The following is a 15,556-nucleotide window of genomic DNA, read 5'->3' as shown; positions in this document are numbered from 1 at the left end:
CCTATTCCTGGCATTTCGTATAAATGGCATCACACAACATGTGGCCTTTCGTGTTTGGCTTTTCTCACTGAGCGTCCTGTCTTTGGGGTCGTTCATGCTGTAGCATGTCCTCCTTTCTGTGGCTGGATAATTCTGTTGTGTGGATGGGCTCTGTCCTGATGTCTCTGCACCAGCTGGCAGGCCCCTGGGCTGTTGGCACTTTCTGTCTGTTGGGAGAGAGCTGCTGGGGACATGGGGGCACCCACCTGCTCCATCTCGGCTAGAACACCTCTGCTCTCTCTTAGTGGCCTCCCCTCACCCTCAGTTTCTTGTCCTCATTTGCTGCTGCTGCCCAGACCTGGCTCCTGACTGCGGCCCACGTGGCCAGCAGCCCGTCAGCCTCCCCTGTGTGGCATGTCCAGAAAAGGTGGCCCATTCCTCAGACCTGCCCACCCCCCTCCCTTGTGTCCCCCAACCTCACCTGGGACTCCTCCTCTCCACCCCCCACATCTTGTTAGGATCACCTGCTTTCTTACCTGAGCAAGCAGATCCCAGCCCCCCACCAGCCCACTAAACCACCTCTCATCAAGCCCCTGCCCCATCCTTCCCCACCCCTGCCACCAGCCGCCCCAAGGCACAGCCCAGGAGGTTGTGACAGCCTCGTCACCTTTCCCCCTTCCTGCTCCCAGTGTGCTCCCCCCAGACCATGCCTTCCAACCGCCCACTCTTCCCCAGATCAGAACTAGCCTGGGAGTCATAGGGTTGTGACCCTCAGTGAGAGTGTCATCTCTACCAGCCCTGAAGCTGCTTCAGGAGGCAGGGTCAGGCTGCCATGGTGATGGGGAGGCCGCTTGAGGAGGTGGGGGGAACAGATGGGGGGTAGGCCTGAGTGTCTGTCTGTCTGCACTCAAAGAAGGGCTGAGCACTGAGAGGTCAGTGCTAGTCTTCAGAACCGGAGGAGGCAACTTTTCCCCCTAAAGAGTCCCCTAAACCAGAGGGTCGCCATCAAAATTGAGGGTGCAACATCAGTGGGAGGGGCAGAGATGCTGCTCAACCCCACTGCCCAGAAGGGTCCCCACAGGGAACGACCTGGCTGCGTATCAGTATGTGTGGAGGGGGCTGCCCTCAACATGCTAGGCTTTTCCTTCTGCCACTCCCACCCTGGACCCGTGGGTGGAAACCACAGTGAGGAGATGGAGGAAGTACCTCTGACACTCACGGCTGCCTGTGAGGGGTGAGGTCCCTGAGCCCAGGTGTGCAGGCGGACACAGAGATCTGTGAAGGCTCTGGGGTCCTGATGGGCCACGATCAGGAGCTGTGGTCATATAGATGGTCATGAGTCACTGCCGTGGCGCTCAAGTCCTTCTTCCTTTCCGTAGGCTTGCATCCTCTGAGCTGCTGCAGACCCAGATGCCCTTAAGGCCTGAAAGCTTCACCCAGTCTGACGGGAGGGGGTGCCCTGTGAGCCAGGAGGTGAGGGTGAAGGACCTGGAAGTGAGACTCTTTTGGGGGTGTGGTCACGGGCAGGAGAGCTGTGTCGACAAGGCTCTCCCTGCCTCCAGGCTGTGAGTCCTCGCTGCTTGGCAGCTCCTACACCTGCCCGCACACGGGGCTGTAAGCCTCTGCTAAATGAGTGAGTGAGTGAATGAAGGACAAGAAGAGGCTCCCCAGGTTCACCGCCGGGCCTCCCCACCCAGTGATGCTCCTTAGTCACTTGGAAGACACTGTCCCCTACTGGGCGCAGCCCTCTCTGACTCTGGCCGTCCTCAGGCTTGTCCTTCCTTGTCCTTAGACGTGAGGGGCTGCTCGCTGGTTGGGTCCCCTGTGCAGGTGCAGCCACTCCCTGCTCACGTCCTTGTCTGTGCCTCCGCTGTGGCAAGGCCCAGAGCCCAGGTCTGTCAGGAGTCAACGCCGGTCAGCCCTCCAGCTGGCGGGAATCCCACTCCCCTCCTGTTCTCAGGACGCGCCTCCCTTGTCCAAGGGGAGACCAATCCTTGTCACCTCTGGGGACAGTAGGGGAGAAGATGGGGCCCTGCCCTGTGCTCCCCACATGCTGCACAGCCTACATCGCTGGGCAGTGGAGGGGCGGGAAGCAGGTGCGGCTGGGACCTGTCGTGCGCCCCTCACTGAGCCCGGGAGACCAGCTCCGCTCCCTAGAGTCCCCTTTGGGTCAGACTCCCTACCCGCTACTCCATGGAAGTTGCACCCAGTTTCACCCCTGCACTTGTGGTGTTACTCCATGATCCCCACTTTTGAGATGAAGAGACAGGTCCTGAGAGGAGAAGTTGCTTGCCCGTGCCAGTTAGCCAGTAAGGGTCGAAGCCCAGACTCACAGCCAGCTCTGTCCCCCTCCACAGCCTGCCCTGGGACTTGTGATGATCGCAAGAAGGGGATCTGCCAGGGCTGGCCGGCCTGCGCCCACGTGGACAAGGCAAAAGCAGAGACTCTGCTGGGAGCAGAAGATTGGAAGGCCCCCATTTCTGGTTGGGTCTCTCTGTGGGGCTTCTCCCCCACCCCTCAGGGTCTGGCTGGACTAAGACGGCCAGTTGCCCTGCCTTCTCGGGCTGCTGGTCAGGAAGCCGTGGACTGGCACCAGAGCTACCGCAGTCTTTGGTTTCTTCAGCTGCACGCCTCATGGGCCAGGAGGGTGCCTCCCGGAGGTTTAGGAACCACCTCAGAGGCTCTGCCCCGAGCTGATGGTTCTCAGGGAGCCCCAGGTATTGGTCACCATGACCCCTAATTGGATATCTCCCACTGGAGCCGACTGGTGCTGCTTCTCCCTGGCTGTAATGACCAGTCTCGAGAGGGCCTGGGAGCTTTAGACAGCTGGCCTGCGGGTGCCCGGGTGCCCACCAGCCTCCTGAGCCCCAGGGTCCATCTTTTGTGGAATGGAGATAGAATTGAGCCTGGGCACTGCATTGAGTCATGCACCTGGACTGTCTGGCGCTTCGCTGGCTGCTGGAGGGGCGCAGGTGGGCTTCGTGTCCCTGCCGTCAGCTGTGTCCTGACCGCCTCCCCACAGGGCTGGGAGCAGAGTCCCATCCCCTGGGATGCAGTGCCTACGGGCTCTGCTGGCTTGTGTCCTCAGAGAGCCTTTGGGGAGCCTGTGTGACCTCCCTCCTAGAGGTCAGATTTACCCTCTCTAGCGTGATGCTGTGCCTCCCCTCCCACCTCAGGGGACACTGGTCTGTGTCTGGGGACATCAGTGATCCACTCAACTGGGGGGATCCTCCTAGCATCAGACAGGTGGGGGCCTGGGGGCCTGCTCTACACCCACAGCGCCCTGGATGGCTGGGATGTCAGCAGTACCTTGGGGATGGGGGAGGCCAGCAGCTGCCTGGAGTCCTGAGTCATGAGCCACGTCACGGGGTGTCTCCTTGGCCTCAGAGCCCCACAGCAGGAAAACAGCAGGAGCGGTTCTCAAGATAAGCAAGGCCCCAAAGGACCTGCAGTTGGTCTCAGCACTGCTGGAAGCAGGGCACGGCCCTGTGGGCCTGGCACAAACTCACCAGGGGTATGCCCAGGATCCTGCTCTCAACCTGAGGAGGCCTCGACAGCGACAGTGGGAGGGGCTCACTATCCTGGGTCCTGCCCCACAGGCCACTGTCTGACCTCATTTCCTCTGGGCTCAGGGAGGGGTGGTTCCTGCTCACCCTTGGGGCTGCAGTGACTGGAGGTGAGCACCTGCCCTTGTGTTCTTCCTCGGGTGGGACGCCAGCTGTCAGGAGAGCTCTTGGGGCTTGGACACTGGGTTATCTTCTGGCCCCTGAGTCCCTGCCAACCCAGGGCCAGCCCATGCTCTGTCATTTCACTGGCCTGGCCCTGTGGGCCTTCCCAGCACTGCATCGGATCATCCATCCTCTCTGGGGGGCCGTGACAGGCACTGGGGTGTGGAGTGACATCTCCAGCACCCACAGTCATGACGAGCACAGATGTCTCCAGACTTGGCCCGGTGTCCCCAGGGCAGAACCACTCTGGTGAGGACCACTAGGTTGTACTGAGTGCTTGGTAACTGGAAATCCTGCAGGCTGGAGGGCTGGGCGAGGTCAGGGGTTAGTGAGAAACTGCAGGGGAAGCCTCCTCCAGTGGGGCAGCGGCTGGAAAGCCAGGAGTTGTTAGGAGACAAGCAAAGGGGGCAGAGTGTTCGTGTGCACAGCTCGCCGTGCCCCTGCCATGGAGACTCTTCTGGTCTCACGCCGGGTGTGCGTGACCCCCGCTGTGTCTGGCTGCTTATTTCTGTGAAAGGTTGGCGAGTTCCCGAGACGCAGAGTCCAAGAAGCACAAAGTGACAAGGCAGGAGACCAGGGCTTCCTTCCTCAGTAGACCCCATCCTCTAGTTCCTCTTCCCCAGACTGTCTAAACCTTCTGAAAACAGCTTGTTCTGCACAGCGTGTTGTGCGTGCAGTGGGTCCCCAAGACCCCCACCCCTTTACCACTGGGAAAAAGGCCAGGCCCCCAGGTAGACATCTGAGCTCTGTCCCCTGCTTTCCTGAGCAGCCTACATACAGTAGCTTCCCCGTACACATGGGTTTGCACATGTGTGCCAGAGTTTCTAAAGGGAAATTCTTAGAAGTCAAAAAGGATGTGCATTTTTAGATTTTGAAAGCTGTTGCCAGATTTCGGCTCCTGCCAGCAGTGGGTGGGAGTGTCTCCTCCGCGGGCGAGGGTGTGTCCTCTGATCCTGGAGCCCTGCAGCGTGAGGTGGGAGTCAGCATCTCCCGTCTGCCTCTGACCCTCCCCCTCCCTCTTAGAAGGACCCTGTGATGACACTGGGCCTCCTGGGGAATCCTGGGTCGACCCCATCTCAGGGGCCTTAACCCCGTTTGCAGAGCCCGTTTTGCCATATAAGGAACACAGCCACGATCAGGGACTAGGGACCTCTCTGATCCTCAGCAGCCACACCTGTCAGCAGTGAGCCGCCTGCCCACCACACGGCCTTCTGCAGACTGTCCTGTCGGGACGTAGCCCACAGATGGCGAAGGGCGCTTCACGTGGGTGTGCTCACTGGATTCAGATTTAGTGCACACCCGGTGCCTGGACACTCAGCGTTTTAGCAGCAGCTCCTTTGTGCGTTCTAGAAAACCAGTCTTCACGGACTCTGCAATGGCCTCAGTGCTTTGGGCTCTTAACTTCTGGTGTGTGGGCTGCATCTGCACCGCTGTCTGGGCCCTGCCATCTGACCACACAAGGAGCCGCTAGGGGCGTTGACATGGTGGCTTTGGTCTGTGAATGGAGAGGCCGTGGTTTCCATCAGCCCTGTGGGCACCCTCCTCGCCATCCCTGAGCTGAGGCCCCAGAGGGGGCGCCCCTGAGCACATGGGCTCCCGGGAGCTTCCTGCCCGCCATGTGGCAGCTGAGGCCCTGTTTGGGTCTGTGGAGTACATTCAGTATGTCGGGCTGGGAAGTTAGCCCTCTGAGCCTGGTTTCCGTGTGTCTGCCAAGCAGGGACAGCCACTGACCTAACTCAGACGCTGGAACAGAGCTCAGTGGCTCCTCTCAGTGTCTTGCCTGCTCATAACCTGCTCACAGGCCCCTTGGGGGAGGAGTAGGAGGCCAGAGAAGGAGATGACTGGCAGTCATTTCAGAGGCTTTGTCTTGCGGCCACAGTGGACAAAACATGTCCAGGGATCTCTGCCAGACAGGATGCCAGTGGCCACAAAGGGGCGGCTTCTTTCACAGATTCACCTGAAATGGGAGTGGGGGTTGGCAGTGTTGCAACCCCATTTCTCTCAGTGGGAAGTCCATGACAGGGCTGTGGACCAGCAGGGCTCGGAAGAGCCCCAGGCCAAGTGAGGAGGTGCCGTGGCCTGGGGTGGGGGAGGGAGGGCAGGTGGACCTCCGGCAGGAACCCTGCTTGCCCCACCTGACCCCTGACCCCTGACCGCTTGCCCGGCCTCGCGTCCTCATCTTTGCGAGAGGGTGCAGGCAGCCAGTTCACGGGGGGCTGTGTTAACGGCCCCTCAGGGTCGAGCCCCCTTGGCTCTGCTTTGGCCGAGCGTCTGCCTTTGGGCCAAAGCTGCACTGAGAACGCCTTTGCCTGGCACAGTCCCAGTGAGGGACGGGGACCTGACAGGCTCGTGCCAGTGCCTCTGCCTCAGCCCAGGGTCAGGCCCAGGAACTCGGGGAGTCTGTCTGAGGTGTGGAAGTAGGACGTGGGCAGATCCGCCTGAGCATCTCTTAGTCTCGTGGTCACACGTAAGAGCAAATGTTCTTTGATTTCCTTTTCTGTCTGCATGGATTTGACGACTCTGGGACTTCCTAAGAGCGGAGTGACCCAGCGTGTGACCTTTCCTGTCTGGCTCCTCTCACAGCATCATGTCCTCAGGGCCCACCTGGCATGTGGCAGGTGTCAGAACCTCCTTCCTTTTTAAGGCTGAGTGATACTCCACTGTGTGGAGGGACCACATTTGTTCATCTGTTCACTGTCGATGACTCTTGAGTTTCTCTTCTTGGTTTTCGTGATTAGTGTATGTAAAGGCCCTTGAATACTGGCTTCTTTGTGGGTCTGTTTCCTTTCTCCTGGGTGTATATCTACGTATATCTCGAAGTGCACTTGCTGGGTCTCGTGACTGTGTATATTTAATTTCTTGAAGAGTTAACAGGGGTGAGGGGCTGGGGGCAGTCAAGTGTTTAACAGGGACAGAGTGGGGAGTGAGTGTTTCATGGGCCCAGAGCTTCCATTTGGGAAGATGGGACAGTTCTGGAGATGATGGGAGGATGGTTGCGTAACAGGGAGTGTGTTTAGTGCCATTAAGCTGTGCACTTAGAGGCGGTGACGATGGTGAATTTTACGTTATGTGTACTTTACCATATATATTTTTTTAAGGCAGGAGTGGACTTCGCCAGGGCACTACATCTAGCAATTTGTATTAGTAAGCTTAATTTCTGGCCAGGCTTTGCTTTCTTCGTTCGTATGTGGTCTGTCACCTCTGTGTGCTGGCCTGGAGGCTCAGGGGCTGGAGCTGGCCTGGCCCCGCCTGCACGTGGCCCTCCAGCTGCAGGAGTAGACTGACAGTGGCGGGAGAGGCGGCGGGCTCTGGGCGTGCCGTGCTCGGCCCCCTCCCGAGCCTCATGTTGCCCTCCCTCAGGGCATGCTAGCGTGCGGTCGTGGGCACCCCGGACCCAGGTCTGCTGTCCCCCTGGGAAGGGTGTGCTGCTCTCGAGGCGTCCTGTCCTGGAAGGTGCACAGCCCTCCTGCCTCAGGCCTCTCTCTTCAGCCTCCCCTCATGCCGCACTCTGACTCCGGTCTTCAGAGAGGCCTCCCTACTGGGGGACCTGGCGGGGAACCTGTCTGTCCACTGGTGGCGATGTCCCTCCACCAGGCAGGCCTCGTGCCCAGTCATCTCCATGGGGAGGGCCAGGCAGCTGATGGACCCCCTCCCCACTCCTGCCCCCTGTTCTGTGCTTTGGGATCAAAGCTGCTCTGCTTAGAGGAACAGGGATCAGCACCACCCCTCCTCTCTCTAGGGGCCCTAGGAGCGAGGATGTGGTCCAGAGGTGGCAAGACCCGGGCCTGTGCGGGAAGAGGAGGGCTCCTGGGGGCAGGTTCCCCACAGGACAACCAGAGAGGAGCCTGTCTGCCCCATCACGGCCCTCCAGGCTCCTAGGGGGAAGGCCCCACCCACATGGCAGGGGGACTCGGCTGTCGCCCAGGGTACCCCATGGTCACCAGAGACTAGGGGACCGCTGTCTGTTGGTGCTGACCTCTCCCCCTCTCCCCACCAGGCCGTCCAGGGCTGCTGAGCACGGCTGGCAGGCCGTGCCTGCCCGCCTCACCATGGACCAGGACTATGAGCGGCGCCTCCTGCGGCAGATCGTCATCCAGAACGAGAACACGATGCCGTGCGTGAGTGCTGGGGCTAGCGTGCCAGCGCCATCCTGCCCGGTGGAGCCTGTGCGGTGGGGCTGGTGGGGGCCCAGGTGTGCTCAGCCGCTGGGCTTTGTCCCTTGAGAACAGAGGTGCCCAACAGGTGACACACACATTCTCCCCCATGGTGGCAGCATGGTCACACCCAGGTGTGAACCCCCCAGCACCTCCCCATACTTCCTCTGCTGCTGGGGCCACAGACCCCTCATTCTCTGGGTGACTGGGACAGATGAATGGGGGGAGCTGTTTTGCTCTTGCCCAAGCTCCTACCCCCTCCGCCATGTTGTAGGCTCCCAACACTTGGCAGGCTGTGCCCACCACTACTCAGCACTCTTGGCTCTGCACAGGCTGTCCAGAGTGGGCTCCTTCTTGCCTCTTCCAGTGTCTGGGGTTGTTGGCACTCCTGGGCGCACAGACCTGTCCACCCCACCTCTGCCTTGTCTCTGCCACCCCTTCCTCTGTGTGCTGATGTCTCTGTCTCCTCTGAGGACACGGGCCTTAGGTTTGGGGCTGTTCTGCTCCAATGTGAGCTCATCCTGCAGAGACCCAATTTCCGGTTAAGGTCACACCCCAGGTCCCAGGGGCGGGACCACAGCAAATCTCTCTGGGGAGCGCAGTTGAACCTCCCTTATAGGAGGAAGGGCGTTCCTGGGACATTTCCACTGCCTGACACCGCAGCCGGGGAAGAGACCATGTGGGGATGTGGGTGGCGGGACAGGTGGACGCCCTGTGTTCTGTGCCGCCACCTCTCCTGTCCGTGTGTGACCCTGGAGATGGATTGCAGGTCATGGTGATGCCCGCACTTGGGCTCTCGCTCTCTAGCCACTTCCTTCCCAGGGAGCCGGACACACGAACTGAGCCTCAGACGTGGTGCCATTCACAGGCGCCAACACATGGGTTACTTCCAAGATCAAACCCTCAGCCAGAGGCCACGGACAAGGAGACGTAGCGGTCGGGGCCTTGGTCAGGGAGGAGTCACTGGCCTTGGGGGCTCTGAGGCACCCAGCCCACCCTGCCGTCCTTCCAGGTGGCGGAGATGCGGCGAACCCTGACCCCTGCCAACTCCCCCGTGTCCTCCCCCAGCAAGCACGGAGACCGCTTCATCCCCTCACGAGCTGGTGCCAACTGGAGCGTGAATTTCCACAGGATCAACGTGAGGCGCTGCCGAAGGGCGGAGGGTGAGACCCTGACTGTGCAGCCTGGGGGCAGGGGCCCATCCTTCCCACTCACTCTTCCTTCCCCTCTCCACCCACAGGAAAATGAGAAATCCCCCAGCCAGAACCGGAAAGCTAAGGACGCCACCTCGGACAATGGCAAAGGTCAGCACTCGGGTCCCCCCCAGCCCCAGCCCCCCACCCCCAGCCTGGCCTCACGGAGCTTGGTGCCCACAGATGGCCTGGCCTACTCAGCGCTGCTCAAGAACGAGTTGCTGGGCGCTGGCATTGAGAAGGTTCAGGACCCACAGACAGAGGACCGCCGGCTGCAGCCCTCCACGCCTGAGAGGAAGGGCCTCTTCACGGTGAGCCCACTGGCCGCTGCCGCCTCCTGCGCAGCCCTGCTGGCAGCTGGAGTCCAGACGGTGGTGGCCCCTTTAACCCTTGCCTCATGCCAGGCTCACCTCAAGCCGCCCACCACTCCTTTCGTGCGCGAGCCCCAGGGCAGTGTCAGGGGCCTGGCTTGGGACCCCCCTGACCCTCTGAGTTGAGGAGCTGGTGGCTGTGGGGCCAGGAGAGATGGGCAGATGCCAGCAGGCCTGTGGGAGGACACCTCGGGGGCCAGGCCTGGTTTTCTGGGGACACGTGTCTCTAGTCAGAGCGCTTCCGGCTTGGCGCCCTGTGTGCTCTCCCCCCAGGGGCTCAGGGCACCGGGGCTTTGGGGCACAGCATCCACTCAGAGGTGTCCCCCACCTGCAGTACTCGCTCAGCACCAAGCGCTCCAGCCCCGATGATGGCAATGACGTGTCCCCGTACTCCCTGTCCCCCGTCAGCAATAAGAGGTGAGTCCAGACCTGCACAGGGTGGGGAGGGGGCAGTGCTGGGGGCTGTGCACAGGTCAGCGAGGCTCCTGGAGAAGGCTCCAAGCAGAGGGCAAGTGGGTGTCAGCGCTCAGGGCAGCTGAGCACCCATGGCAGAGGGTTGGTGGCCATGGGGTCATCCACAGGTCTGGAGTCACAGAGTGTCAGTCAGGATGAGCCCAAAACACCAGGGGCTGCTGGAAAGGGAGACTGTGAGGTCCGTGCAGTCACTGCAAAGCCACTACCCCACCTCCTCCCTGCAGTCAGAAGTTATTGCGGTCTCCACGGAAACCCACGCGCAAGATCTCTAAGATCCCCTTCAAGGTCCTGGACGCTCCCGAGTTGCAGGACGACTTCTACCTGAACCTAGTGGACTGGTCCTCCCTCAATGTGCTCAGCGTGGGGCTGGGGACCTGCGTGTACCTGTGGAGTGCCTGTACCAGCCAGGTGGGTTTCGCTGAGCACGTGCACACGTGTGTGTGTTGCGGAGGGTGGTGCTAGGGAGCAGCCAAGCCAGGCCGGGCCCTGTGTGAGCCATGGGGGAGCTGCTGGGGCCTGGATAGTTCCCAGCCACTCCCTTCTCCTACCCCGTCTCCTCAGGGTGCAGACCATCCCTGCCCTGGCCTGACTTCCAGCAGTTACGGTCTTGGCTTCCGGCTTGAGCACAGGGCCCCCACCCAGCAGTAACTCCCCCTCCTCTGAGTGGCTGCTGGCCCTCAGGGTGGCATGTTTGAGGGACAGAACTACATGTTGGTGGGTTCAGAGAAAGTGAGTGGAGCCCCCCACAGGGACACTGGCACACCCGCATACACATCCCCTACAGCCCGTGGCTGACGCCTGCTGCAGGGCGCCCCGGCTGTGATGCCCGTTCCCCTCCAGTCTGTGCAGTCAGCATCCCTGTGCTTGTGTGTGTCCCTGAGCCTCCAGCTACCTCCTGGGCCCACAGTGAGGCTGTTGCCCACAGGCCTGAGGTGTGAGGGAATGAGAGAGTGAAGGGGTGGGTGGATGGATGGATAGACAGTCTGGGCCTTAAAGGAGGAGTGGGCCCGACATCTGTCGCACCAACATTACGCCTTCCACCAGGTGACCCGGCTCTGTGACCTCTCTGTGGAAGGGGACTCAGTGACCTCCGTGGGCTGGTCTGAGAGGGTCAGTACACCAGCTCCATCCCCTTGCTGGGCAGGGTAGGCACAGGGGAGGTCTGACTGGACTTCACTGGAAGGGACTTCCACAGTGGTGGGGCCTTGCACACCCAGAAGGAGCCTTATGGTCATTTGTCTAGCCCCAGTGACATCTGCGCCCTGGCTGTCCCCAGCCTGGTTAGATGACAGACACGGGGGTGGCCAGGTTTGCTCCACATGTTGACGCATGTGGATCTCTGCACATGTCATGTGGGTGTTAACAAACCTGAGCTCCATATGACTTACCTGCCTGGGTTGCGAGCAGGGGATCCTATGGCACAAGCATTAAGAGACTTTGGAGGGAGGGGAGGGCCCCATGCTGGGCCTGACACCTGCCCCTGTTGCCATCCTAGGGGAACCTGGTGGCTGTCGGCACACACAAGGGCTTCGTGCAGATCTGGGACGCCGCTGCAGGGAAGAAGCTGTCAATGCTGGAAGGCCACACGGCGCGTGTCGGTGAGGAGCCACCTGGGGGCAGGGGTGGGGGTGTGCTGTGGGGCCAGGCCGCATCCTCAGCCTGCCCTCCACCTGGCCACAGGGGCGCTGGCCTGGAACGCTGACCAGCTCTCATCCGGGAGCCGGGACCGCATGATCCTGCAGAGGGACATCCGGACACCCCCCCTGCAGTCAGAGCGGCGGCTACAGGGTCACCGGCAGGAGGTGTGCGGGCTCAAGTGGTCCACCGACCACCAGCTCCTCGCCTCAGGAGGCAACGACAACAAGGTAGGCCAGCCCCTCGCTCCCTGCAGCCCCCTCTGTGGAGCAGGGGTGACGGGGGTGTGCCGAGGGATGCCAGCCTCACAGCGCCGTCCCCGCAGCTGCTGGTATGGAACCACTCAAGCCTGAGCCCCGTGCAGCAGTATACAGAGCACCTGGCCGCCGTCAAGGCTATCGCCTGGTCCCCCCACCAGCATGGGCTGCTGGCGTCTGGTGGCGGCACGGCTGACCGCTGCATCCGCTTCTGGAACACGCTCACAGGGCAGCCGCTGCAGTGCATTGACACTGGCTCCCAGGTGTGCAACCTAGCCTGGTCCAAGCACGCCAACGAGCTGGTGAGTGGTGGGGTACAGGACGGGTGGGCGGCAGGAGGGCAGGCGGTCAGGCCTTGGCCAGCCAGGTCTGGCAGAACCTCACCCAGGTGTCCATACCCAGAGTGACGCCCAAAGAGGCCCAAGGGCTCTCATGGGCAGTGTGGTCCCCGTGTCTGTCCAATCGTGGACGAGGGAGCCGGGCTAGGGGCTGTCACCTGCTGGTCTCTGCACCCTTAGGCAGGTCCTGTGTTCTTGTGCTTTGTGGATGCGTCTGGGGGCCTGGGACCCCGGCACAGTGCCCTTTCTGTCCCCTAGGTGAGCACACACGGCTACTCACAGAACCAGATCCTGGTCTGGAAGTACCCCTCTCTGACCCAGGTGGCCAAGCTGACCGGGCACTCCTATCGGGTCCTGTACCTGGTGAGTCTCCCTGCCAGGCCCAAGAGGCAGTACGCCCTGCTGCCCAGGTCTGTCCTCCCATCTGGGCCAGCTCCGGGCCCTGGGACCGAGTGACAGGTTGCGGCATTGTCACTCTGAGTCTGTTTCACCAGCTCCCTGCCCTGTGAGCAAGGGTGGCTCTGCGCACTGTGTGATCTCCAGGTGTCTGCTTCCACATGGAAGTGGAAGATGCTGCAGATAACCCCTGTGTACTTGCTCAGGTCATCTCTAGACAGTGCACTAAGCAGCCACTCTCACGTGTCTGGAGACAGGAGCCCCTCTCCTCAACGCACATGCCCTCGTCAGCATTTTGGTGTTTTCCAAAAACAAGTTTTGTCCTTAAGCCAGCGAGTCCTTTGCCGAATCGCACAGCAAGGTCATCCCTCGTCACAGCAGGCAGGATGTACTTTATGTTTTCTCTGGGTGCCTGCAGCTGCAGGGACAGTGGCCTCTCTCTCCTCCCGTAGGCCATGTCCCCCGACGGAGAGGCCATCGTCACCGGTGCTGGAGACGAGACACTGAGGTTCTGGAATGTCTTTAGCAAAACCCGTTCAACAAAGGTAAAGTGGGTCGGTATCAGCGCCACATGTTCCCAATTGTGTGCCCCCAGCATATCTTGCCCCCCCCTGCCCCGCCCCGCCCCACCAGCCTTGATCTCTCCAGGACCCCCAGCCCCTCTCTGCTTCTGCATTGCCTGGCCCTCTTGCACATCCTGGGGCGCTCACCATGCTCGGTGCCCGCACAGGCCCCTCCTCTGGCCCAGAGCCTCGGGGTCTCTCCGGGCAGAGCTTCCCTCCCATGCCTGAGCGGCGGGGCTGGGCTGAGGGCTCAGCATTGCCCCTGTGTATCCTGCAGGAGTCTGTGTCCGTCCTCAACCTCTTCACTAGGATCCGGTAAACCCACAGCTACCGGCCGTCCTGGTCGCAGAGCAACACCTTGTCAGCGTGCATGGACCCTCTGCTTCCCCCCACACGGGCCCAAGATCGGCAGTGGGGTGGGGCGGGAGCCGGGCCTGGAGAGACCCTGAAGATTCCATTAAAGCCTGATTGCGAACCCTGTTGGCCGGTGTTTGGGGCAGGGCCGGGGCGGGCAGCAGCAGGAGTGGGGCTCTGGCTCCCCACCCTGGGCGGCCCCGGCTCGGACAGTGTGCCCAGCGCAGGACGACTCCTGGACTGGCTGCTTCCATCACCCATCACCACCACTGCCTCATCAGGGCTGCATGCTATGCCCGGAAGCATGTGCCCACCGCCGCCCACGCCTGCCGCAGGACAGGACAGCTGGACACCACGCCGGTCGGCCGGGAGGGATCACAGGGACGTGCCCTCTTGAGGGGGTCTCTGCAGCCGCCTCTGCTCTCCCTGACCTGACCGCCCCCCGCTGACTCTTGAGTGCACGACATTGGGAGCAGGCCCCAGGCAGGCTACATGCCAGAGGTCATCTCGAGGTGGACTTGCTATCTGAGAACTCTAGGGGGATCTGTCACTGTCACGTGTTCACCCCAACTGAGCCCTCCTTGTTGCTCACGGGGTCACAGGCAACTGTGATTCTTGGCACTTGCAGGGTGACCAGTCAGGGTAGCCTGAGGGCAGAATCGATCCCAAGGGTCAGGTCCTGTGGGTGCCTGGCCCTCCCCAGCCCTTCCTTCCAGGCTACCCTAGTGGGTCCTGTCTGCGCCTTCAGCCAGGGCAGGGGGCACCCCAGGGTCCCCCTCAAGTTTACCGAGCTTCCCCTGGCTCTGGGCCCACCTCCCTGTCATGCTCCACCCTGTTTCCGCTGCACCTGGAGTAGACGGAGGCGGGAGGCTAGGCCGCTGTGGCCAGGGGCCCGAGCAGCTGCCTCCCTCTCCTCTTCTGAGGTGGGAGGACATGGATGGGCGTGGACAGGGTGGGGCAGGCCGTGCAGGATCCCTGCTCTTGGTTCTGAGTACCTTTGACCCTCAGCAGCCAGCGTGTGCATGTGTACGTACTTATTTGTGACTTTCCTTTGGATTTGTTTTTGTGTTTCTGTAAATTGGTCCCCAAATGTTAAGGCTCGCTGGCAGGGAGCTGTGACCCGTCCCCACCCCTGGGGAAAACGGGTCACAGCTCTTAAAGCCCTAGCATTCAGAGGATGGGCGGGTGTCTGAACTTGGGGAAGGGTGGGCCTGCCCCCAGCTACTTGCAGGGGGCAGAGGGACAGTGTGTATAGACATGTGTATGCCCATTGGTCCAGGTCTTATTTTTGTTTGAGTCTTTTTTTTTTTTTTTAATAAGAAAACAGTCCTGTGTCTACCGCACCCGGCCTGGCTCTGCTTGTGGGCCCCGCATTTGAGGGCACAGACAGGGCAGAAATGATGAAGCATGTATTGTCTTCCAGTGCAGGGGCAGGGCTGGGCATGGGAGCGGGCGGCTGGTGGGAGAGCCAACCACGTGGTCATGCCCAGTGGGTCTGTCAGTGCGTTTGGCTCTGATGGTCTGCACTCGCCGTAACCCCAGAGCAGCCTGAATGTCACAAGCAGGCGGTGACAGGCTGAGGAGGCCACTTGTAGGTGGTCAACAGGGAGTGCCAGTGTTCCTGAATGCCTGGATCCCTGATCCATGCCAGTCCTTGCAGCCCAGCTGGTGGCAGGTTCTGTGGGAGTGAGAAGGTGGACCCAGGGGTGGTGGTGTGAGTAGCCAGCAAGGCCTGGCTCAGCGCCCTGGGCTTGGGGGCTGCTGGGGAGGTGGGTAGGACTTGTTTCCATTGCTCCTAGACTGACAAAGGGGAAGGGTGTTAGTGACAGCTGAGGGTGAGATGGGGAGGAAGAAAGTAGCCAGGCTGGAGGGGCTGCGACACAGGATGGGCCCCCCAGGTGGAGATCCAGGGGGTCCTAGAAGAAACGAGGTGATGCTCCTGCAGTGAGCAGATGCCCACGACTCGTGGTACAGCCTGTGAAGATCCTTGTCTTGGGCAGCAGGGACGAGGGAGGCCGGAGTCCAGACCTGCCCTTGAGTAGCTTCTGTCATGCAGGTGAGTGGACAGTAAAGTGTTAAGTGGATGTGGCAGGCACAGTGTGAAGGAGGGTGGG

General features: G+C 61.1%; 1 protein-coding gene across 3 annotated transcripts; it reads left to right on the top strand.

Annotated features, from left to right (window-relative positions):
- The first annotated feature begins 7,714 nt into the window (after positions 1–7,714).
- FZR1 (fizzy and cell division cycle 20 related 1) lies at positions 7,715–14,610 on the top strand. Of its 3 annotated transcripts, none has more exons than XM_068979798.1 (13): positions 7,715–7,825; positions 8,874–8,999; positions 9,102–9,165; positions 9,238–9,365; positions 9,760–9,842; positions 10,124–10,307; positions 10,944–11,009; positions 11,395–11,497; positions 11,580–11,764; positions 11,860–12,093; positions 12,388–12,492; positions 12,978–13,070; positions 13,366–14,610. In XM_068979798.1, exons 1-13 carry the CDS (start codon positions 7,757–7,759, stop codon positions 13,405–13,407), a joined length of 1,482 nt encoding a protein of 493 aa, XP_068835899.1. In that variant the 5' UTR covers positions 7,715–7,756; the 3' UTR covers positions 13,408–14,610. The 3 variants fall into 3 exon arrangements, with proteins under 3 accessions (XP_068835899.1, XP_068835897.1, XP_068835900.1); XM_068979796.1 differs by having other exon boundaries at positions 12,978–13,079; XM_068979799.1 differs by lacking the exons at positions 9,760–9,842; positions 10,124–10,307.
- Positions 14,611–15,556: the final 946 nt, after the last annotated feature.

The sequence above is a fragment of the Capricornis sumatraensis genome, chromosome 9 (assembly GCF_032405125.1).
Source record: "Capricornis sumatraensis isolate serow.1 chromosome 9, serow.2, whole genome shotgun sequence".
Lineage (NCBI taxonomy): Eukaryota > Metazoa > Chordata > Mammalia > Artiodactyla > Bovidae > Capricornis > Capricornis sumatraensis.
Note: the sequence above shows the minus strand (reverse complement) of the source record. Positions and strands in the feature narration are given on the sequence as shown.